Below are 25473 nucleotides of genomic sequence, written 5' to 3' on the forward strand. Positions count from 1 at the left end.
CTGCAGTGATACTCTGTGGCTCTGATGACTGTTTTGCAACAAGTACAAGCAGCTTCCTGGTTGACAGCTCTAAATCCAGCCACTAAAGAGGTTTCCCATTGACCTCAGTTTTGCTAGGTCTCCATAGTATCACACCTGGTTAAACATTGATTTGGTATTAAGGATAGCTACTCACCTTTCATTTGATTTTTAGCACTTGTGTTCATGTTTTGATCTGCTGCCATATTCTAACTTGCATCAAGTCATGTTCATCTATCACCCCTGTGCTTGCTGACATACATTAGCTCCTGGTCCGGCAATACCTCAATTTTAAAATGATCACCTTTCAGTTCAATCCCTCCATGGCCTTGCCACTCCCATCCCTGTAATCTTCCCCAGCTCTACAACCTTCTGAGATCTCTGCTCTTCTCCAATTGTGACCTCTTGTGCACCTCCAATTTTCATGACTCCACCAAAGCTCTGGAATTCTCTCCCTAACCCTCTCTATCCCACTCTTCCTGCTTTTAAGTTGCTCTTTAAAATATACTTATTTGACAAAATCTTTGGTCATCTAAGTATCTCTCTTTGTGCAGCCATGTGTCAAATATTTTCTGATATTGCTCCCGTGAAGAGCTGTGAGTCATTTTTGCTACATTATTTGAGCTGATAATTGCAAGTTGTTGCTTTTCTTGATCAAGAAAGTGACAAGGTTTAGAGCTAAGCAATTCTGACAGAGCCTGAACTTATCATTGGCAAACCAGTTTTTGGCAAGTAGGTGTTACTTGATGACACTATTGATCACTGCTTGTCATAACTGGGAGGAAGCTGACTTGCTGGGTGAGGGTTGTCCTTTATGTGGCTAGGGAATACAACATTATTGGGTAGATGTCAATTCCATAGATGCTCTGGAATAGTTTGCCGAAGGGGCAACCTGGTGTTGATTGCATATTAATTAGATTTAGGTGTTTGGAGGTGATGGGTATCAACTTGTGCTCTATGATTAGGAACAACTCAAAACTGTGATTGTTGGGTTAAAGGTGTGGGCTTGTAATGGGCGTTCCAGATTGGCTCCAGTTCTATCCTTTACCAACTGGCTTTCTGGATTTTAATACGGCAGCAGAGAATGGATGCCTCAAGGTAAAGGTTGGAAACTAAGAAAAAAAAATCAGACAGAAAACTAAAGTCCCAGTGGCCATTGTGGGAAATGGCAGAAAGTAAGTGTAAATTGTCTGAATATGATTACCCTCCAATGCTCTCAGAGTCCAAACTGTATGACCGGTGGAAGAATAAAGTGGATATGTTAACAAAGGTTACATCCCTACCAAACAGGAAACAAGGTGCCACTTTGCCACTTCTTATAAGATGTAAAACCAGAAGTACTTTGTGAGATGGATGTCCGTTAATTGGATGGTGAAGAAGATTTGGACCTCATATTTGAGTTCTTGAAAAAAATCTACAAAAAAGCTAACCCTAACCCTATGAGGCACGGACAGGTTTAATAGATTTTGGAAAACAGATGTCCATTCCATGGGAAAATATATCATGAATTGTAACTGATTGTATAAAAGATTGACAAAATTCAATTTTCTCACTGACCTATCTATACTGCTTTCCTCCCTCAGCCTCTTCATTGAATGACTTCTCATCCATGGTGATTTCAACCTCCATCTTAACTCATCATGTTTTCTCTCTCTTCTCTGAGTTCACTTCCCTCTTACCCACACTAAATCTCTCCCTCCAAGTAAACTCCCCAACCCATATTTACAGACACCACCTTGACCTTTCCATCTCGCATGGCCTTGCTTATTCCATCATATCAATCACAGTTAGGGCCATCTCTGATCAATTCCTAGTATCACTCTCTACTCTACCCACATCCACCTTCCATGCCCCAACCCTACCTCCTTCTGTACCCGCTCCTGAAAAAAAACCCTGATTCACTCAAACTGTCAAAATCCCAATTGTCTAGCCTTTGCCTTTTGCTTGTCACAACATTTCTGCAGCTACTGATTTGCTTAACTGCACCCTCACTTTCACCTTTGATGACCTAATCCCCCCAAAAAACATTAGTCTCTCTTACACTGGCCATTTCCCTGGTATGGTCCTCATCTCCGTTCTCTAAAGTCCAAGGGAATAAAAGCATGTGGCAGGCAAGTGGTTTAGCCATCAACTACAGATCTGGCTGGAACACATATAAAGCACTATTGGGTCCTGCTCTCATCTGATAAAACTGCTCATGATTCCAGGATCATCCAAGAATGCAAAGATAACCCTTGGCTTCTTTTCTCTACTGCAAACCATTTTCTTAAACCCCTTTCCACGTCTCCTGCATCCTTACCTCCAACAATAAATGTGAGGAGCTCATTGGCTTCTTTTTCAAGACCATCCAATCAGCTGCCTTTGCAGTGTCCCTCTCTTGCATAAGCCCACCAAGCCAAACTTCCTCTAAAGTCCCACCACTGCCCTAGCCATGAACTCGCATCTTTCTCTAGTTTCTCTCTTATCTCCCCTCATGCACTCTCCTAGCTCCTCTTGTCCATGAGAACCACCTTCTGTTCCCTCAACTCTTCCTACTAAACTGCTGACCACCTAACCTCTACTCATTTGCTCCATGTTAGCTGATATTGTTAAAAGTTCGCTGTCTTCAGATGTTGACCCTCTCTCCTTTAAATCTGCCATCATTGCCCTCTTCTCAAAAGCCTACACTTAACTCCACAGTCCTTGCAAACAACCATCCCATTGCCAAACTCCTATCCTCCCCAAAGTCTTGAACATGTTGTCACTTCTCAACTCTGTTCCCATCTTTACCAGAACTCCATGTTTGAATTCCTCCAGTTTGGTTCTTGCCACAGTACTGAAACAGCTCTTCTCAAAGTCACAAATGCCTATCCCTCCTCATCCATCACGACCTGTTTGCAGCCTTTGACACTGCAACCACACCATCCTCCTCCAATGCTTCTCCACTGTCATCTATTTGGGGCGGGGGGTGGGGGGGGGGGGGTGCGAACTACTTACACCTTCTTCCATTCTTATCTATCTGATTATAACCAGAGTATTAAATGCAATGGTTTTTCTTCCTGCTCCCATACTTTTACCTCTGGTGTCCCCAAGGATCTATCCTTAGCTCCCTCCTATTTTTCATCTACATGCTGTCCCTCTGCAGCATCATCCAAAAGCACAAATGTTACTTTTCACATGTACGCTGAAGATGTCCAGCTCTATCTCATCACCGACTCCTCCATTGTTGCTGAATTATCAAACTGCTTCTCTGACATCCAATACTGGGTGAACAGAAATGTCCTCCGATGAAATGTTCTGAACACCAAAGCCATTGTTTTAGGTCACTGTTCCAATCTATAATTCCCTAGCTACCAACACCATCCCACTACTTGGCAACTGTCTGAGACTTAATCAGTCTGTATCCAACCTTGATGTCATATCTGACCTCGAGATGAACCACACATTCATACCATCACTTAGACTGTCTTTTTCCATCTCTGTAAGATCGTCTGACTTCTTCCCTGCCTCAGCCCATCTGCTAATGATTTATTTATTTGGGCCTTTGCTATGTCTAGACCCAACTATTCCTGGCTGGGCTCCCACATTCTACCCTGTGTAAATTTGAGGCCATCCAAAACTCTACTGCCCATTTCTTAACTCACACCAAGTCTGGTCCATCTATGCTCGCTGACCTACAATGGCTTCCAGGTCAAGCAATGTCATTGCTTTTAACAATTTTAATTTTAAATGATTTTAAATAATTTATATAATTTTAAATTTCTGATTCTTGCTTTCAAATCCTTCCATGGTCTCTCCCCTTCCTGTTTCCGTAATCCCTTCCACCTTTTGATATAGTCTGGCCTCTTCAGCATCCCCAATTTTAATCACTCCACCATTGGTGGCTGTGCTTTTAGTTGCCTTGGTCCTAAGCTATAGAGTTCCCTCCTTCAACCACTCCTCCTCTGTACCTCGCTTTTCTCCTTTAAGATGCTCCTTAAAACCTACCTCTTTCACAAAGCTTTTGGTCATCTAACCTAATATGGCTTGGTGTCATATTTTGATTTATAATGCTCCCAGGAAAGGCTTTGGGATGTTTCATTACATTAAAGGTTCTGTATAAATTTAAGTTGCTATTGTTATCAGAGTGGTAGACCAGTATTACTGACATCAGATGATAAAAATCAGAGCAAGAAAGAAAATTGTCTTGAAGTTACATGGACAATTTGCTCAACTTATATGTCAAAGGTTAGAAATCTTACTAAAAGATGCAGGTGTAGTTGATGAAAAGTATACAAAGCTGATAGAAGAGATTAGTGAGAAGTGTGAAACTTGTAAAAAGTATTGGAGGACGCCACATCATCCTCTTGTAAGATTTCCATTGGCATATATTTTTAACAAAGCAGTTGCCATGGATCTAAAGGTATGGGACAAAGCCAGAACTATATTTTATAGACCTAACAACCAGATTTAGTTTATAATAATATATAGTAAGGGCAAAAGGGTCATTTTGAATAAAATCATGGCAAGATGGGTAGGGACTGGACTTGGGACACCAGCTAACTGATGATGGAGAAGAATTTACTAAAAGCATGTTCAGGGACATGAAAATATGAACAGCATGGCCATGAATACTGCAACTGAAAGCCCTGTCAGCAACACACTTTGTGAAATAAATTACATGCTGATTGGCGAAATGCCACATGAAATTTTAGTTGATCAACCAGGTTGTAAGTTGAAATCATCCTGGCATGGGTCTATCACACAAAGAATTCACTCCAGGTGGTTGGAGGGCAAAATTCCAAAATACATTCTGTCCTGTGTGATAGTCCTCCTGCTCTAGAAGGTACTATAATTAACTCCTGTTTTACTGCATATTTGAATGCATTACATGCATGATGACAGGCTTTCATCAAGGCTGAGGTCTTGGAGCAAATTCGAAGAGTACTGAGGCATCATGTAAGGCCATCTGCGAATGGAGCTTAATTGAGGAGATTTGGTATCCTATAAAAGAGGGTCATAGGGAATCAAAAGGCCTTGCTAAGGTAATAGGTTATGATGGTAATACAGTTATTAATGGTTTGAAGTCCATGTTTCAAAATGTTCATTCCTCACAGTTAATTGGAATTACAAAATCTCAGACTCTAAGCAGCTGATAGAAGTAAACAAGGCACCTTGTACCACAAATGCTCATATGTTTTATGATGAAGATCCTGAGGAACAGAATACAATAGATCAGGGGCTGGATAATGGTAATATGAATAATCATGATACAGATGATAGAGCTATCGCAATCACAGTGTGACAAACTCTGTACTTGGCAAAAAGCTTTGTGATATATCCCTTTAAATCCAAAGTAAAACTAAGATGCTGTTGGAAAGAGGAATTTCTGGCTATGAGGTCATTACGCTTCTAAGAAATTAGCCTGACTTGGGGTTGCTAGAGAGATAGGGTTCAGATAGCCCCCAAGGAGCTGGCTTTGCTGAGTGTCATGGATAAGACTGGTTTGGTGGACTTTGCCAGGTGCCTGGTTTCCATCAGCCTCTCGTTGCTTCTGGTAGGGCAGCTAAGGCTCTGCGGGAGGCTGATTTCGTTGTTAGGTGAGCAATGAGAGTGAAGGCTCAGTCGAGCGGTCTGTTAATGAGTGGCTCTGTGCAGAGACTGGCATCTGAGCTTTTGAATGCAATGTTGCTCAGGGAGTACACCACACTAAATGCATAAACTACTTGGAACAGGAAGGGGTGATTGAATAGAGGTGTTGAGATAGCCAAAGTTAATCCAATGGTTTATTTCAAACCAAACCTTAGAGATTGAAATTATCTCAAATAAGATTAGACATTTTTGGACAAAGCACAAGAAATTAACATTTACAAAAAAGAAAATTGCATTTATATAGCACCTTTCACAACCTCAGGATGTCCCAACACTCTTTACAGCCTATGAATTACTTTTGATGCGTAGTCACTGTTGTCAGAAACAGTGACAATTAAGGTTACTTTGAACTGGAAAAAATAAACCTTATGGCCAATCTCACAATTTACCTTATTTCTCTAAGAGCCCTCTATATCTGTAACAGGTTCCCACACTAGGCTAATAATATACCCATCTCGGTGCTGATGTGCCTCAGTCAGTTTGTTACTGAGAATATGTGAAATAAGTTGACATTGAATAATAAACACAAGCCTCCTAACGTCATTACTAACTTTTAAAAAGGCATTGGCTAAAATTGATGAGAAAAGAAATGTTCAGGGTTATGGGAAAAGAGGAAGTGGGTGGGGCTAATTGGGTAGCTCTTCCACGTGCATGAACGGCTGAATGACCTCTTCCTTGCATTGTTGTAAGCGTAGGTATTGGTAGGTTCTGTCACCCTACCCACAAAGCATCAGCCACACTAATAATACGTTCTCCTCCTTTAGGCCATGTGCTGGTAAATAGGATTAGGGTCAGGTGTTTCTCATGTGTCGGTGCAGACTCAATGGGCTGAAGGGCCTCTTCTGTACTGTGTGATTCTGTGAAGAGGCAAAGCCATGAACTGGGCTGCCACATTGCTATGGAGATGGGAGCTTGCTAACCAGAAAGGATAAATAATTGCTAATTGGGGTACTAAGTTACAGCTTGTGGTGTGGATTCAGTTGCAGTAGAAAGGGAGACCAGAGAAGGTACATTTACAAGGTGCTGTGTGTGTGTGTGTGTGTGTGTGTGTGTGTGTGTGTGTGTGTGTGTGTGTGTGTGTGTGTAATACAGTTAAAAAGGACAGAAAGCTGAAGACAGATTTAGTGCAGAGATTGTGTGTGGGACAATTTTATTGCTACCGCTTCGTTTTTGCCAGAGCTGACCAGGCCGTTTTATGAGGTTTATTAAAGGGTTCAGATAATGGAGTATCTGGGGAATCTGTGCTATCAAGACTGTTTTGAAGCAGGCTCTGCAGGAGTGGGGTGTTTTGCATGTTAACCTTACCCAGGGACCTCAGATAGAATACGGTTGCCAGTGAAAGTGACTTGAGGGCCACATCCATTGAGTGGGAAAGTGAGAAATCCTATATCCTGGAAGGACTGAGATTGCACATCCGTGCGGGGAATGATGTGAGTACTTGTAATTGCGTGAGACACATCTTTGTGATATCAAATATTTACAGTGAAATTCACCTTTTCAAGTGGAATACCATTTGTCTGTTAATGCATGCTTAATTTAATGCTGATTTTGGGCCTGACTGTTACAGTGAAAGTTTCAAAAAGTGAAATCTTGTCCCATGATTCCTTTTTTAGGTGTCCTCTGGGGATTCCTTTCCTTTCAGGTTATTTGACTCTAAGAGGATTGTAACAGCAGGCCAGAGCAGGTCCTCAGATGACATGGCATCTAACAAATAGAAGAATGCAACAATTGTGGGGTGTGCAGAAAAAGCTATGTCAAGCTTAAACTTTGGTTGAATGTTCAGGATGATGGCCAAGAAGAGAGGACCATGGACTGGCAGAACAGGGTGAAAGAGTAGAGAGTCAGAAAATACAATGCAAGTACTGATAGTGAATCTGGAAGTAACTCTCATCAGAAAACAATCACAAACTCGAGAAAGAATCTGTGATAGTGCAAGAGGAAGATCCTACGGTAGTACTGCTTACAGACATAAGTGCAAGCAGGGGCCATAGATTGAATAGATCACACAATGAAATAAACAGAACACAGAACAGTCTCACAATGGACCTGGAAACAGAAATCTTCATGATTGTGAAGTTTTGATGGCTGCCAATGAAATAATGAAAGAGGCAAAAGAAAAAGGAATTAGATGATTGGAGAAAGTTTAGAGTTTATTCTGAGGTACCAAGTAAGGGTCAACCAACTTCGTTGTACTGAAAAAGTACTTGTAAATGGGGCTAATAATGATAAAATGAGGTTCATTGCTAGCGATTTTGAAGAGGGTCTATGCGATTACAGTTGGAAAAGTAATCTTATAAATCTTTTTAGCGCTTTTGACCACATATACATGGGAGGTCAATTGATATAAAAGTCGCATTTCTGTTGATGATGCTTTTCAGGGAGAAGTGTTTTGGAAAATGCCCAAAGAGGCAGCAGATGCAAAAGGAAAACTACGGAAACTAATGTGTTTATGGTCTGAACGATGCCTCCAGGGCATAGTATTTTTCAGTGAGACCTGTTTTGCTGAAAATTAGTTTTGTCAACTAAAAGCAGCTCCTACAATGTTTTGTGGGTATCATAAAAGGAAAACTTCCAGGCATCTTTATGATGCATGTTGATTATTTCTTATGGGGTGTTACTGTGGAATTTGAGAAATTTTTTAAGACTAGAGTGATATTTGGAATTGAGTGTTATGTTTTTGGGCTTTTAAATACATTAAAGTTCCATCGTTTGTGACTTCCTGGTTCACATTTACTCTTAACCATGCTTTGCACTTTGTACACAGAATCACACATCGCTTGAGCAATGTTCACTCATCTATGGTTTCTTCTCCCTCTCTCTTCTTTCCCCAGGGAGACAACAGCCATAATGGAGCAGAGTCCAGAATGGTTGCAACTGAAGTGCAGCCCGAACGAAGGGATTAACATGGAAATGTCTGAATCTTGCAGCAATAATGGCTGTGTTCATTTTGAAATCTTCACTGATGTATTGCTTAGAGGCTCCACTGTCTATTGGAAACAGGTACTATGCCACAATTTAGGGGAAAGTAACTGCCCAAACCAATGCTCCTCTCGCATGGCTGGAACCTGCCTAATTCAGCCCCATGGAAAAGCTTGTTCATTGTTCGCAATTTCGTTGTTTGCAAGGTTTTGTGGGAACGTAACCCCCACGAGCTGCAGGACTTTACTGTATTTCAGATTAGATATTAAGCAAATTAGGTCTGGAACAAGTTTAAATCAAAATCCTGTTTAGAGAGTTTACTCCCATTCTGATTAATTTCACTGGGTCATCACAGAAAGATGCTGTTATACCTAAAGAAGAGACAGAGGAATTGTGGAACTAGGTTGGTCAGTTGAACTGGTTGGGTTTAGGCCAGGTGCTTGTTTTGATGTGTTGGTACTATGATGAGACAGTCTGTTGTTGAGATTTCTTTTAAGGGTAATTAAAACATTAAGAAAGTTAATTAGTGCTCGCATCCCTTCCCTCCCTCTCAGAACCAAGATAGGGTTCCCCTTGTCTTCACCTTCCACCGCACCAGCCTCTATATTCAATGGATCATTTTCTGCCACCTACATCCAAATGACTGTTTGCTATGTGATACCCTGGCCCACTCCTCAAATACCTTAAACCATTCTCCCCTTCCCATGGCAACTTTCCATGCAAGCACAGATGCAACACCTTTCCATTTACCTCCTCGCTCCTCACTGTCCAAGGCCCCACACACTCCTTCCAGGTGAAACAATGATTTGCTTCTACTTCTTTTAGTCTAGTATACTAGGCCACGATGTGGTGCCCTCTACAATGGAAGACCAAATGAGAGTGGGTGGCTGCTTTGCAGAATGCCTCAGTTCAGTCTGCAATGGGATCCTAAACTTCAAATCCCCTGTCATTTTTATTCTCTACCTTCTCCCACTCTGACCTTTCTGTCCTGGGCCAGCTGCAGCGTTCCACTAAAGCTCAACTCAAGTTTGAGGAACAGTACTTCATCTTTACAACCTTCTAGATTCAACATTCAGTTCAACAATTATAGATTGTATCCACTGCCCCATTTTGTTTTGTTTTACTTTCCTGGTTTGGCTTTATTTCTGTAGTTTCTCTCATTTCCTTTACTTAACTTTTGAACAGCAGCAATTCAGGATCCTGCCATTCATACCTCCTCCAGACACAATTTTTGTTATTTTACTTGTCCCATTACCACTTATTTTGGCCTTGCACCATGAAACCTTTTATCATGTAAATTCCCCTATCCTCCACCTTATCACAGACCTCTGCTTTTGGTCTTCTTCCCACCCATGCCTCTTCCACTTGCTCAAAAGCTATTACATTTTTAACTTATCCCCAAGTTCTGACAAAAATTCACTGATCTGAAACATTATCTGCTTTTCTCTCCACAGATGTTGCCAGATCTGCTGAGTATTTCTGGAATTTTCTGTTGACTTTTCAGATTTTCAGCATTGGTAGTATTTTGCTTTTGTATTAAGAAAGTTAAATCTGAAAAATGTGTGCTTAAGTTGTTATCCATGGTTGGCCCCCAAAATATGAATATTTTAGTGATGCTTCACATGTTAATCTTTCTGATGGTTTTTCTAGTGCAGCTGGTTTCATGATATTTCTGACGGGTGAGAATGAGAAATGCTGTTCTCTAGTTTGGGTGGTATGAAAATAAAAAGGGTTTTTAAAAGTACTCTGGGTGCTGAAAGACTGGTTTTTGTCAAGGCGGTGGATATGGGATTCCATGTGTCAAAGATTTTTAAGTGAATGTGGCATATTCATTGAACCTTATGTAGTTAATTGTACCTTGTGGAATAATTTACACTCCATGAAAAGTTTGAGTGAGAAAGTGTTCTGGATTAACCTTGTTGGCTTGAAACAAATGCTGGAGAGAAAAAAATCTCTAAAATGAAATGGGTGGTTGCATGATAGTCCCACTGGGACCTGTCACCATTTATACTTGGGCTGTTTGTGTGGAGCCTGCTAGAAGCAGTCCTTTAAATGTGGAGGAATGTCTTCACACTACCATCACCCCCGATGCTGCTAACCTCCACCAGTGGCACTCCCCTAACGGTTACCCCTGGCTCACCCCCTCCACTGGCACCCTTGGCTCAACCCCTTTCCTGTGACTTTGCCTCCCCATCACCCTCCATCACCCATCTCCCCACCCTCCCCAGGTCACTAGTTCCGCTGATGTCACTTCAGAGCTGGTGATGTCATTGTCGGGGTACAGGGGTGTGAGCACTGACCGGGTGAAGTGAATGAGGATAGGAGGGTTGAGCAGCACCAGGGTTGTTGGTTGAGGTGGCGGAGGGTGGGCGGGGGGGGGTGGGTTAGAATAAAAAATTGATGAAAAGTTGACTTTGAAACACTTGGAAACACTGAACTGAAGGAAGACCTCAAGCTACATTACATTGATAACCCAATTAAGTCCAAGTGTAAGGGCATTAATTAAGGCATTAATTCTCACTTAAGGGCCCCATCCTGTCACTGCTGGTATTTAACCAGCGACAACCAGGGGAGTTGCCTCATAGGGAACCCAGGAGGGGGCAACTCTCATTGTCAGGTTCTCAGTGCCAAATTGAAGGACCAGGCCGGGTGGGGGGGGGGGGGGGGGGGGGGGGGCGCGCGGGTGTTGGAGGTGAGGGGGTGAGGTGCGGGGGGGGAGGGGTGATGGAGAGTAGAAGGTGGTTAAGTTTCTCCTTTCTTCCAAATGTCCCTGCCTCCTCTAGCCAGTGACCCCCTCCCTGTGCCCTGCATCCTACCCTCACTCACCTGTAGTCTGGGTCCCTCGTTGATCCTGGGCCTCTGGTAAGTGCATTGCCAGCAACTATCACCATTCCCTCAATGACGCTATGTGCAATGAGGAGAGGCTATCAGCTCTTGCAGAGTAGGATTTCTGCCCTAGGGGTCCTTGGTCCCATGCAAGGCCCACTTCTGGCTCCTTGAGTGCCTGACTGGCACTTAATCCGGTGGGTTTTCCCTGAAGAAGGCAACATAGGGCTCTCACTGGCTCTTTAGCTGGCTGGTGAGACCCCTATTATGTGGATTAAATTCTGCCCATTCTCTTTGCATCCATATTGTGGTGAGATTCAGTTAACACTTACCACAGTCTCCGATTCTAAATTATTCTTTCTCAGTACCACAGATCTGTGAAACTCAAGTCCTACTGCTCTGTCTTTTAAAGTCTCTTAAAATCTGAATTTGATGATATCCAATCACTACTTTCTGATTAATCTAATCTTTTTTTCTATTTTTTTCAATTTGTTGGTGCTTCTCACTGTAATTTTTCACCTAGATTTCTCATTTTAAGACAAATGTATTCACTGGAAATTAGTTCTGAAAAGACCAAATCTTAAACATCAGTTTTAATCTCATATTTCTTCCTAGCCTTCTGTGCTATACACATTCCTGGTCAAAAGGTTGGAGGACCACCCTATGCACAGGCCTCTGTCAATGTCTCTTTAAGTCATAATCGTCAAAGTATGAATGTGAGTATCCCTTTGCTCAGTTTTCTTCCTCCTCCTTTAGAGAAAGGAACATGGGATTCCTCAGACAGCCTGACTAAGATCAGGAACTCATCCTGTATAAAGTAAGGAAATGACCCATCATCGACCAAAAGTTTTACATTACAACAGTACATAGATGATATGCCACTGACATATTGGTTTTAATATGTTTAATGCAATTTTATTGATGAGAAACATATAAAATCGTCATTACTAGGTCTACCCCAATAATCAGTGCACACCCACCACTCTGCATTTGACGACTCTGAAGCTATCTGCAACACTTGTTGTACTGTTCAGATTTTCTATTAAAGTCCATGTAAATAGCAGCTTGGATTCTGTTTTGAAAATTCATCATTCAGCTCTAGGTGTACTAATGGGACAGCACCTTTTCTTGTCTAAAGACCATTGCTCCTTATGATCAGTTTGGAGCTGGTGCCATATTCAGGCAGATTGAACCTGGTTACCAAATCCTAAATTTGAACTGCAAAAATCCCACAGATATAAATGGCATATGACTAATAATACTTAGGGTAGCAGGGTCATTTGAGGGCTCCGAAAGTGATCATCTCTGCCCTGTTGCGAGATGAAGTACAGGAAGGGGTCAAAGTAGGAGGTCAATTGGCAAAGCTACTGAAATATCAAGGGCATCAAAAGACATCAAGGGATATTAAAGACATCAAGGTTTCTGATAATAGTGCAGGAAAATGACGTTGCCATTTGCTATTCTGTAAGCTTTCATCATTTAATTTATTCTATTCATTAGATCTTCTGTGCAGGCCACCAGGGCCTGGCTATATGCACATGGGAACACGTAACTTGGTGGGAATGTGAGTGGTGAGGAGGATGTTAAGAGGCTTCAAGATGATTTGGACAGGTTGAGTGAGTGGGCAAATACATGGCAGATGCAGTATAATGTGAATAAGTGGACAGACTGGACACAGGGATGATGTTACCTCTGGCTGGGGGGTCTAAAACAAGGGGTCACAGTCTCAGGATATGCGGTTGGCCATTTGCAGTAGAAGATCAGTTATGATCTAGTTGAATGGCAGAGCAGGCTCGAGAGGCTGAAAGGCTTACTCCTAACATAGAAACATAGAAAATAGGAGAGTAGGTCATTTAGCCCTTCAAGCCTGCTCCATCATTCAATATCATCAAGGCTGATCCTCTATCTCAATGCCATACTCCAGTTCTCTCCCCAAACGCCTTGATGCCTTTAGAGTCTAGAAATCTATTTCCTTTTTAAATATATTCAGTGACTTGGCCTCCACAGACTTCTGTGGTAGAGAATTCCACAGGTTCGCCACCCTCTGAATGAAGAAATTTCTCCTCATCTCAATCCTATATGGCCTACCCCATATCCTGACACTGTGACCCCTTGTTGTAGATCCTCCAGCCAGAGGAAACATCATCCCTGCATCCAATCTGTCCACTTATTCACATTATACTACATCTGCCATATATTTGCCCACTCACTCAACCTGTTCAAATCATCTTGAAGCCTCTTAACATCCTCCTCACCACTCACAGTTTCACCAAGTGACATGTTCCTATGTGCATACAGCCAGGCCCTAGTGGCTAACACAGAAGAAGATCTAATGAATAGAATAAATGAAGTGGTGAAAGCTTACAGAATTAAAATTAATGTAAAAAGATGAAAGTTGTGAAGTTTGAAAGAAATAATGGTGGGAAAGCAGAGTTCAACAGGTGGAACAAGATTTACAATTTAAGTAACTGGGAAGGATCTTGTCAGAAGATGGTGACAGAAGAAATCAGAGCCAGAAGAGCAATGGCAAAGAACGCATTCTCCAAACATAAAGGGCAGGATTTTTACCTCGTCAGGCAGGCATGGCGGGCGGGCCCGAGAGCAGTCGCAAAGTCAACTGCCGCTCGCGATCGGGCCCCGACATCAATTTCATGCTGGCTGGCCAACCAATGGCCAGCCAGCGCGAAACCCGCACTTCAGCACTGAGCACTGCCAGACGGGGGTGGGAGGAGGGTGAGTGTGGAAGTTTGCACATGCACATGGTGCGCGCAATGGAAGTTCCCTGAGGCACAGAGCTGCCTCAGGGAGCTGAAGATTTTTAAAATCAATAATGACAAACTCACAAATGTTAAAAACATGTCCCCTTATGTGACTCTGTCACGTGAGCAGGGACATGTTATAAATGACATTTCAACTTTTTTTAATTTTTAGTTTCTGTCGGAAACCTCACCCCACGGATGAAGTTTCATAAAAAATCCAAAGGCTGCTTAGCCGATTTGCCTGCCTGCCAACCTTAAGGTTGGATGGTGAGTGAAAAGTTGAATTCAATTAATACTTTAATGGCCTTAATAGGCCTGTTAATTGTTAGTGGGTACGCTGCTGACTCCCAAGCATGCCCGCTGATCAAAATATCGCGCAAGTGCGCAATGACATCAGGCTGCTCGCCTGACGTCATCGCACGTCATTTTACTCAAGCGCGCACCCTCCTGCTCAGTGAAAAATTCAGTCCCAAGGATTATTCGGCATAGGAATGAGTAGAGGTCTTAAGAAAATATTTGTCAAGGCTGAAATCTGGAGAGTCTTCTGTGAAACTGAAACATTGATCTTGAGAAAATCAGACATCCAAAATCTAGAAAGCTGTGAAATGTAGTTCTGGTAAAGGATGAACTGGATCAGTGGGCGAGAACACAAAAGAAATGAAGACGATCTCAGGATGGTGAAGGAAAAGGTCATTAATGAAAATCATCATGAAAAGGGAACAAGGTTGAATTGGTCATATTCTAAGGCATGATAATTTGCTAAAGTAGGTGGTTGAAGGAAGATTAGAGGGATGTAGACCAAGAAGGAGAAAGAGAATGATAATGTTCAACAATTTGAAATTGGAAATGGGAGGCTCCTACAAGCAACTGAAAAAGAAAGCCCAAGATCGCAAAGTGTGGAGAAATAAGCAGAGACTCTGCATTTGGCAGATCACTTTTACACATTGCACAGCTGCTCCAAGATATTTACAATTCATGTACAGTGAGATGTTGATCTAGATCATAATATCAGGTGACTGAGTTCTCTTTGAAGAGAATGGGTTAGAAAAAAATCAGTGTTTGTCATCCCAAGATTTGTTGGAGTCAGTTAAGGAGCACTCCTAGATATAGGCTATGTAACCACTTCCCAGTCAGGGGCTGGGAAGGCTGAAATAATCATAAAGGGAGAAAATACAGACCATCTTCACCCGCCCCTGCTCAAAAAGAATTATGGCAATTTCAAGTTAATAACATTTTTCTTATTTTACGATATCCTGCATCCTGTCATATGTACTGTAAGTTTCATCTGCACCCAATGGATATTAGTACAACTAATTACAAAATAGTCCTGGTAATCCTTATCTATATGCAAAGGATCAGAGTATCGGGCTGACTGTAAAATCATTGGTGCCGACCCAGTGAAACTAAATTATATTTTCAGATATATGGTCAGTAGGATAACCCAACTGAAATGGAACTGTTACAGAGATATGCCAAATTTTATCTTCATTGTAGAGAGGAAACAACAACTAGTTGCTACAAGAAGACTTTCTACTGGTCTATCATGAGTGCTGTTAAAATTTCTCCCTAGTCCAACTATTATGTATCTTCACCTCATTTCGCTAAATGGAAAATTGACATTGCAGAACAATTACATTCAAGGATGTAAGGATAACAATGCTGTCTTGGATTAAGTACACATTGCAATTTAGGGACCACCTATTGCTGGAACCATTTACTACATTGCTTGTCTAATTGATTCATGCCAATTCAATCTCTGTATTGCATTGCATTCGCAAATATCTAAGAATTAGGGCAAAGCTTTGGGCTTTAGGCTGAGGAATGCAAGTGGGGAAATAATTATTCTGGTTGGAATTTGGCCCATCTGAGCTCCTGCTGAACCATATCATGACCTTTTGATATGCATCTCAATAGAAATGGTGAAAAACTTCTTCAGAATTTAATAGAAGCCAACCAATTCATTCAAATGTTCAAAAGACATAAAAGTATGAGAAGGGAGAACGTAATGGCGGCATTGAGGACAATTAGGGATGGAGCAGAAGTTCTGTGAAGAGAAGCTTTGGAAGTAGAGAAGAAAGGTTCTGTGTCCAAAGAAATGTTGCCAGTTGTGAGAAATGCAAAGACAAAAGGAGAGACATTTATGGGCAGTACCCTGCATCTGGGATGCATATCTATCTCTGAATCCAGAAAGCGAGTTCCCAATCCTGGCCTTGTTTTAGGGGACCATACATTTGGATGGAATATGAAGAGTAGAAAATAGATGTGCCCATGGTAGCTCCCATGCATTTGACTGTATCTTGTTACAGGCTATGACTGGGGACAGGCTGCCTCCTTGCCTTGAATATAGAATGTGACACTAGGTGATCTGGGGAGGAAGATGAGAAATGGAGAATATATATAAATAAATTGAAAGCAGAAGGTGCCAGAAATACACAGCAACTCAGTCAGCATCTGAAAGAGAAGGGCTGATGTTAAAAGTATGGGTGGCCTTTCATCAGTACACCTTGAGAACTAATCTTTATCTTTCAGAGGCTGGCTGACCTGTGATGCATTTACAGAAGGCTTATTTTTTAATTTCAGACTTCCAACACTTGAAGTTTTCTTTTTATCTCTAAAATAAACACACATTAAATAAAAAGTAAACAAATGCTCTGTATAAAACTGGGAGAGAGTATTTTTCATGAGTTGTTGAGAGGGAGGAGGAGAGGCATTCCACATGAAATTCAACTGAAAGAATGAGGGAGTGACTGAGAACTGGCCTGACTTGAGACAGCAAGTAATTCTCTGTGAAATTATATTATCGCCAGCACTCCAATATATTCAACCGAAGCATACCAGGGAGCTTGACTTCATGATGGAAAAGATGCTGCTGAGGATTCCAGAGCAGATGAGCAACTCCTTCTGCTGCCGCAGGTGCAAATGAATGTGATGGAGAACCACGGGCAGCAGGATCCGACGGGAGTCTGTGAAAAGAAGAAACGTTGCACTGAGCCACACTTCTACTGCGTACTCTTTCAACATGAACCCATTAAGCTGTCAAAACAGATTCCCCACCGGAATCAGGTTCCATTTTGTAAAAAATACCATGCAAAGTGAAAATTGAAACAGGTGCACTTTCATAATAAACTCTGGCTGTCTGTCTATTGGAGGCTATAGGCCTGAAGCTCAAATGACACCATTTGAACTGAGGCAAAGCTTGTCCATAGATCATCACACTGACTCTGCTGTAAGCTTCAGGGTATGATAAACGAAATAATGAGGGCGATGCGGTTGTAGGGGAAGAGGTGGCATGGGGACCAGAAAATTCATGGAGATGGGGCAAAGAGTTAGTCAGCTACATGGATAAGCTGTTGTTTAAAGTGGAAACAGACAGGAAGGGGGGCAGCCAGGTTGAAGAAATGAATACCAAACTTCTGGGAGTCAGATCTGTATATCTTTGTAATGCAGATACGGCAGTATGTGGTGGACTATTTGTGATTAAGGACCAGGAGTCTGCCAAGAACTTGATGGAGGGAAATGGTTGTGGCTGTGAGTTTTACCTCCTTGAACTCGTTTGCTGTGCAGGATGTTTAATGATCTCACTACAGCAGCCAAAGTACTAGGAAAGTCAGAGGTGAAAGTGGGATCAGACAATAGGAAGTGAAGGCTTCCAAAACTACAGTCTTAGGTCTCTGGAGTAATCCTCTAAGAAGTGAGTTAAGCATCGCATTAACATGAATGCACTGAGGATCATCTCAATTGAATTGAGATAGCAGGGAGTAAGTGCAAATAAACTGCCACAACTTCTAAAATGCAGTGACTAATTAGGGAAGTGAGCAGGATGATGTGTCCATTCTGTCAAAGGAATAATTTCTGATTAAAGGGGCCACCTTCCTAAGCACCAACAGCAGCAGGAGCAACACCAGCAGCAGCACAAGTTGCCTTCTCCTCAGCCGCATGCCCCTTCACAGGGCAGAGGGAATGGACACTAAGATCCAACAGGAAGGTGATGAGAGCCCCAATACAGAGACCACAGTAGAAGATCAGCTCTCTCGACATGTCTGATCACCAGTGCCTCATGAGGCTCAAGATTTCATGGCAAGGTTGCTCGTGAGCCCTTGTAACCTTTGTGTTAGCATTGCTTCTGCTCTTGCCTCTCATGGGTGTAAGGTGCAGGTGCAGGTGCATAAGCTGCTTACATGCTGTGGTGAAGGCTTGAAGCAGGGAAGTGCAGCTGAAGGTGAATGGTGTGCAAGACAGGTGAAATGCCTTCCACCTGGAATCGCCTGTTAAAACAGCAGTGACAACACCCTGATTTGAACAGTAGACTCTCACCAGGCCATGGCTTAAGCTCTTCAATGAAACTGATCAAAACATTCCCAGGTTGTCAGTTTCACTGAAGAAACATACTTGCTTCTGTGATCTTAATGAGTTGCTGATGGTGTGTGGAATGGGTACCCTGTCCGAGGTCTTCCGGTCCCACCTGTGGCAGGGATCATCATGGGCAGGACCAGAAAATTTGGAGAGTGGTCAAAATCTGTTGACTTTCGGCAGGAATTTCTGGTCCCACTGCTAAATCCCGGCCCCCGGCTGGGATATTTAGAATTGATGGTTAAAAAGATCTTAAATGGTTTCTTAACTACCTTATCTACTTAATTTAGTTAACCTGACAGACCAAGGGGATTCCCCACTCACCTTCAATCCCACCCTGAAGAAACCAAGAGGGTGAGATGATGTTGGGATCCCGACCCAAAATTAATTTCAGGAGGTTTTAACTCTCCACGCACACATATCCTCCATCCCTTGCCTGGAAAAACATCCCCCTACAGCCGCGAAACAAATACACCAGTCCAGAAAAATAATGTAGCTGTCTCTAAACTTTATAAAAGTGTTATTTTTCTTTTTGCATAGCTTATTATTTACTGCCATCTCGAAACATACCTTACTAGTAGAGATGGTCTCGTATGGACCATACCTGTGTAATCCTGTCTCTTACCTGGATATGAAAAGAGACGGCTGTCTACTGTCCGTGCAATGGACTGCAGCTTGACTACATCCATAGACTGTCCGATGTGCACCGTGCTGGGCATGCTGCCCAGTGTTCCCCTCACAAACTCAGCCACCTCCTGCACTGTAAACATCTGCAGCAATTCGTCAAAGATTGCCGGGAAGGAATTGAGAAGAGCTGCCTACAACAGAAAAACAGAATGAAAAAGTTGCTAAATTCATATTTTTATATATATATATAATCCATAGGATTACTGGCAGTGTCAGAGTAAATGGAAATATTTAGCCATTCAGCATGTATGTATCTCGAACAGCACAGCTTGGAGTATCATTGCCAGGTACATGAGAAAACACTCCTGATTTTCAATTATTTATTCGCAGGAACGCTAAAAACATAAAATACTGATTTGACTGGCATGTGGCCAAGAATGAAATTGTTCGAACATAGAAGCAGTAAAAAATCTCAGACTCCTAACACTGATTTACAATGAGTTATCCCAGTTCAGCCTGGAGACAGAAAAAATCGCAAATCACCTTTGGCTACTAGAATCAGAAAAACATTTTATTTTACTGGTTTTGGTGTATGATGTACTTTTCGAGGTGAGCGATGCTACAGCCATGGAATGGAACCTTCAATTTCTGTCATCTAGTGTAATATCACATACTCTGATCATCAGGTACAACATAGGTCGGAGCACAATAAAGATACTTCTACGCTGCCCTAGTGTTCCTCAGCCATAACTTCAGGGAGCTTCCCTCATACACTAAGTGCTAAATTTTCTTATCTCCCTCATCCTGTGGACTGAATGAGGTTGCTAGTTCTGGGCTGATTTAGTTATGTGCATGAGGAACTGAGTTGAAACTGCCTAATCTCTTTTTAAATGGGATTCTTACAGCCAAGAAACAAAGGAGACTTTCATCCTATCAATCTAGGTTGAATTGAAACTAAAGCCTGAAAGGTGAAAAAATCAGCATCTTAAATCAACGCACTTTCCATTGATGCTGTTGAAACTGATATAGCTGTCTTGCCAGTGGGCTTGTTCCTGTCAGGTGTGATACTGCATTGGGCTTGGCTCTCTGAGATGTACTGCAATTACAGGACTAACCTGTGTGAAGATGAGGGTCTCAGAACTTCTGCTATCCAAACTCAGGACAAAACGGATGGACTGAAAGAGCTCCTGAACGCTGGCACGAAACTGCTCCTCTTCTATTCCACCAGTTGCTCTTGAATATAAGATCCGTGACTGCACAATAAACTTGAACAAATACTCCAAGGCCTGGAGAGAAAAGAAACACAAGTTCATAGGATAAATTCAAATAACAAAGGTTAATGACTCAGTTTAGCTCATCCATCCAGAGAGAACCTTCACTCTTCCCATTGCAGGTAATGTTTTAAAGCTGGCCTCACAGACACGTACTTTGGATGGCAGACTCCACAGTGATCCAAAGAGTTAAGTGAAAATGGTTATGGTACTGGATGAGCAATTCAATTTTACAGCTTGTTGTAAAATTGAATTGTCAGAAAACAATCAGAGAAGTTCCCTGATTGCCATCAAAAGAATGGTACACCATCAATCTTTTGGGAAGAGTAGGCAACTTATCGCGTCTATGGAGTATATGTGACTCCAAGCCCACATTATGTGGTTGACTGTTACTACCTGCAGGGATGCTAAGAATAACTTTCTAGTGTTCCCTCCATCCAACAAACAAAAAAAATCTCAAGTTCCTGTTCTTCCATCAATTTTCCTCCCTCGTCTTCTCAAGGCAATGACTGACAATGAGATACGATCAGTTTTCAATACTTCACTCAATGTCTTTTCTTCAAGTGTGAGTTTAGACAGTGTTATTTCAACTGTGAGGGTGCTATAGTTGAACATGATCTCACCCAATATCCACATCTGAACCTTTGCCAACAGGGGTCATTAGATAGAATCAATAGTTCAAACCTTGACTGAATTTCTCCCTCCTGAATCTGAAAGCATTGTGACTAACTTCAGCAGTCCCACCACTGCCCTGGCTACAATCAATGTCCAGCCCTTCTGCAGACCCACATCTTGCTTAAAACTGCATTTTGGAGCAGTAGACCTTTATGAGCAAATGCTGGGGAGTCATCCAGAAATGCACTAGAATGAAAGTCTTGTTATACTTTGCTAAGAAATTCATGCAGTGTAAATGCCAGTTATCAAGATAAATGCTGGCATTTATATGATAATGTTACAAAACAACACAATATTGGATTACTAGTAAATGAAGAAACTGTAACAGTCAGCAGCACTTTTAACTCCAGCATTTACAGCACAGTAAAAATGCAGTTGTCGTTAGCACTGGTATTTCAGAAATCTTTAGCTGACTATAGTGGACACTGTAAACACCATTTGTTCTGGAAGCAAAGCCAGATCTGGGAGTGGAAGCTGCATCTCCAGAGTGGTCTTTAACACACCAGGCTTGAGTGTGTTTACAAGTTTAACATCAGGGTCAAGCACTTTCTGGTTTTCAATTCACACTGATGCTAACCCTGTGTAGTGTAATTTCCCCAGTCATTCCTGACCTGGCTCCAGAGAGAGATGAAGAGACACTTCTCCTCCAGAAACATGCACTCCCATTTGTTCTGGAGGTCAGTTAGTAACTATACTTACACTGCAAATGCACAACAAAAGTGTTTGTGAAGAGGTTACAGTATATAAAGCAGGCATGAAAGATTTGTTTTCCACAGAATTGAGAATGGAAAACTGGTATTGGATTTTTAATGCAGCTAAAATAATTTCCACATTGGACTATCAGGAAACTACATAGGAAAAAGCAAATAAAACAAAACACACACATACACAGGAGGCATGGTTAAAATAATTCATTTCAATTTGAAATAGAAGTAATAAACAACAGAACCATAGAATGAGAAGCCAGGTGATGGTCTCTGAGTCAAAGTTGAAACAAAAAACAAAGTGATAATCCAGGGTTGAGATTAGAAACCTTGATGTTTGGGTGGGGAGGGTAAGATTTGGAAACTGGGAACAAATAGTAGTCCAGGAGTCAGATTGGGATTAGAAGCCTGATGAGTAGGTAGGAGAGTGTAGGGATTTGGAAACTTGGAACAAAATGATGATCCAAGAATGCATCAAATGCATTAAAGCCACCAGTGGGGGACATTATTGTGATTATATAACCTCTGGCATTCTTCTCTCTCTGCACATAATGGGCCATAACTTCTGAACTTCAGGGCAGTGTAACTGGGGGACACCCCAAAGCTGTGCTGGGGACCCCCCTCCCACCCCACCCCACCCCCGGGAAGTTCCCAGGTAAGGATTGCATTGCAATTGCCCAGGAAATGCAAACTCCTGATAGGCAATTGCACTGCACTGGAAACCATCCAAAATTGTGATTTAAATCGCAAACTTCGGATGGTTCTGACTGTGTTACCCAGAAAATCAATAGTTACCCAGAAAAAGTTAGAAGAATTAAAACCAATTCTAGCTTCCGGGTACCTATTATACAAACCCACACCAAACCCCCAGGTGACTCCCCCACCAACCCCCCCGACCCCTAGGGACCCCCCCCCACCAACTGTCGAAACCCCCGACTGTCTAACCCCCCCTGATGGTCCTCTCCCACCCGACTATCCGACCCCCTGACGGTCCTCCCCCACCCGACTGTCCAACCCCCCCTTGACTGTCCGACTCCCCCGCAGACTGTCTAATCCTACCCTGACTGTCTGACTGTCCAACCCATAATTGACTGATCAATCCGCCCCTGACTGTCTGAGTCCCCACCTAACAGTTCGACCCTACCCGACTGTCCCACCTCCACCTCCATCTGATAGCCTCCTGACAGTCCAACTACCCCACAACTGTCCGAAACCACCCCCCCTGACTGTCCGTCACCCCCCCCCCCCCCGACTGTCTGACCCCTCTCCCCACCTGTCCAGCTACCGTCGCCCCAACTGTCCAACCACCTCCGCACCCCCCCCCCCCGCCACTTCGCCACTGCCCAATACTCCCCCCTCCAATTCTAACCACTTATCTGATAAGCCTACCTTCTCCCTGGCTTGAAAGTTGCTGGACCTTAAAACCTACCTGATTTACGACAGCCAGTGCCATAAAAAATGGGTTGTAGCTCCTTCTGTCCAATTCTGCAGTGCTCGACTGAAGGCCTCAGGAGCGTGTTGCCCTGCACAGTTCTCACCTGGCCTGAGTCGGAAGGTTGGGCGGGACAGGATTGAGAAGATTTCCAGGTAAGAAAGTGGTAGCTGAGTGGCAATCTGACTCTGATTGCCACTCCATGGAAGTTCAAGTCCATAGTCATAAAATGGCTGATAAAAGTGGTGCCCCTTTACATACAAACATATGGGGCAGGATCTTCTGGTCAGCGAGTGGGGGCGGGGCCTGCTTGCCGATGCGTGAAATGTCGTGGGATGATGTCGGGTGGAACGGCCTATTGAGGCCATTGAGAAACTAATTAAAGTCATTAATGGACCTGCCCATCCAACCTTAAGGTTGGTGGGCAGGCTAGGAGGCCTGGCGAGCTTCGGAAAAAGCATGAAACCTCATCCATGGGCAGGATAAGGTTTCATGAGGGTATTTACATTTTTAATAAAGGTTTCAATAAAAGTTATGGACATGTCCCAACTCATGTGATACTGTCACATGAGGGGACATGTCAGGGAAATTTTTCTATCATTTGTATTGCAAATTTTAATTCGGAGCCGACCTCCCTGAGGCAGCAATTAGCGTCAGGGAGATCTGTGCGCTCTTTTGCGCGCATGCCGATCCAATTCTGTTCAAGCGCCAATCGGAGGCACGCCCACCCGTGCCCGCTCCTGCACTGCTCCACCGATGGGGGAAAATTTTTCCCATGAATTAGGAGTAGGAGTAGGTCATTTGGTTCATCGAGTCTGTTCCCTTATCAGTCAAGGATCTATCTAACCCAGCCTTAAGAGTATTCAATGACCCTGCCTCCACGTTGGAAGAGAATTCCACAGACTGGCCACCCTCTGAGAGAACAAAATTCTCCTCATCGCTGTCTTAATTTGGAGATCCCTTATTTTTAAACTGTGACCCCTAGTTCTAGTTTCTTCCACAAGGGCTGTCAAGTCCCCTCAGGATCTTATATGTTTCAATAAGATCACTTCTCATTCTTCTAAATTACAGTGGATACAGGGTCAACCAGTCCAATCTTCCCTTATTCCCTTATAAGACAATGCCTTCATCCCAGGAATCAGTCAAGTGAACCTTCTTTGCACTCCTTCTAATGCAGTCCTTTCTTAAATAAGGAGACCCAAACTGTACACAGTACTCAAGATGTGGTCTCACCAATGCCCTGTATAACTGTAACAAAGCTTCCCTACTTTTATATTTCTTTCCCCTTGCAATAGACAACAACATTCCATTTGCCCTTCTAATCACTTGCTGTACCTGCTTACTAGTTTTGTGATTCATGTCCCACGATACCCAGATCCTTCTGTACTACAGAGTTCTGCAATCTCTCTCCATTTCAATAATGTGCTGCCTTTCTATTCTTTCTGTCAAAGTTCACATTTTCCCACATTATACCCCATCTGCCAAAATTTTGCCCCTTCACTTAACCTATCTATATCCCTTTGCAGACAACTTATGTCCTCTTCATAACTTACTCTCCTACCTAACTTTGTGTCATCAGCAAATTTAGCTATCATACATTCAGTCCCTTCATCCAAGTCATTGATACAGATTTAAATATCGATTTAAAACAGTACCATGCAGTAAAAAGCAGAGGAAAAATTAGAAGGGAAAAAAGGAAAATGTTTTGATAAGGAAGCAAAGAGTAACTGTGAGTGAAGGATTGTGGAGGTGTTGAGGGCATAGCCATTTATATGGCACAGACAGGAATCATCAGCTATCTGTCAGGTTTTTATATTAACAAATTTTCAAGGGATTAAGCTTCAGCGATTTCCAGCTGGGTACTAGGTCTAATGTACTGTGATGCAGTGGCTGAGTGAATGAAGAAGGGGGTTTGATATGGTTGAGTGATAATTAACTTTTATTCCATTTCTATATTATGTCAGGGCAGAAGTTGGCTATGTACCCTCATTGCCTCTTGAATGTGGTCTTGTCTCACAACTTCTGCAGATCGATCCATGTACCACTTCAGACACCGGATTAGCTCCCTGTGAAAAAAAAATGTTGCTTATATAAAACATAAAATATATCTGAGATCCACAGAAACACACATAAACTCAAGATATTTGGAACTAATACATATATGGCTCAATACAACAGACACACAAGAATAGTAAGAATATACAGTAGGCTAATTCAGAGACAGGAGGGAGATTCACACATACACAATCTCGTGATATATTCAAGGGCATTTTGGAAATCAT

The 25473-nt window shown here is 42.5% G+C and overlaps 1 protein-coding gene across 1 annotated transcript in view; it reads right to left on the reverse strand.

The window, feature by feature from the left end:
- dock3 (dedicator of cytokinesis 3) overlaps nucleotides 1-25473 on the reverse strand; it is a 1401685-nt gene that overhangs the window by 274510 nt on the left and 1101702 nt on the right. The window contains 4 exon segments of the mRNA XM_041191502.1: nucleotides 16968-17095; nucleotides 19108-19300; nucleotides 20225-20395; nucleotides 25176-25257. Coding sequence (XP_041047436.1) covers nucleotides 16968-17095; nucleotides 19108-19300; nucleotides 20225-20395; nucleotides 25176-25257 — 574 coding nt within the window.

The sequence above is a fragment of the Carcharodon carcharias genome, chromosome 7 (genome assembly GCF_017639515.1).
Source record: "Carcharodon carcharias isolate sCarCar2 chromosome 7, sCarCar2.pri, whole genome shotgun sequence".
In the NCBI taxonomy this organism is placed as follows: domain Eukaryota; kingdom Metazoa; phylum Chordata; class Chondrichthyes; order Lamniformes; family Lamnidae; genus Carcharodon; species Carcharodon carcharias.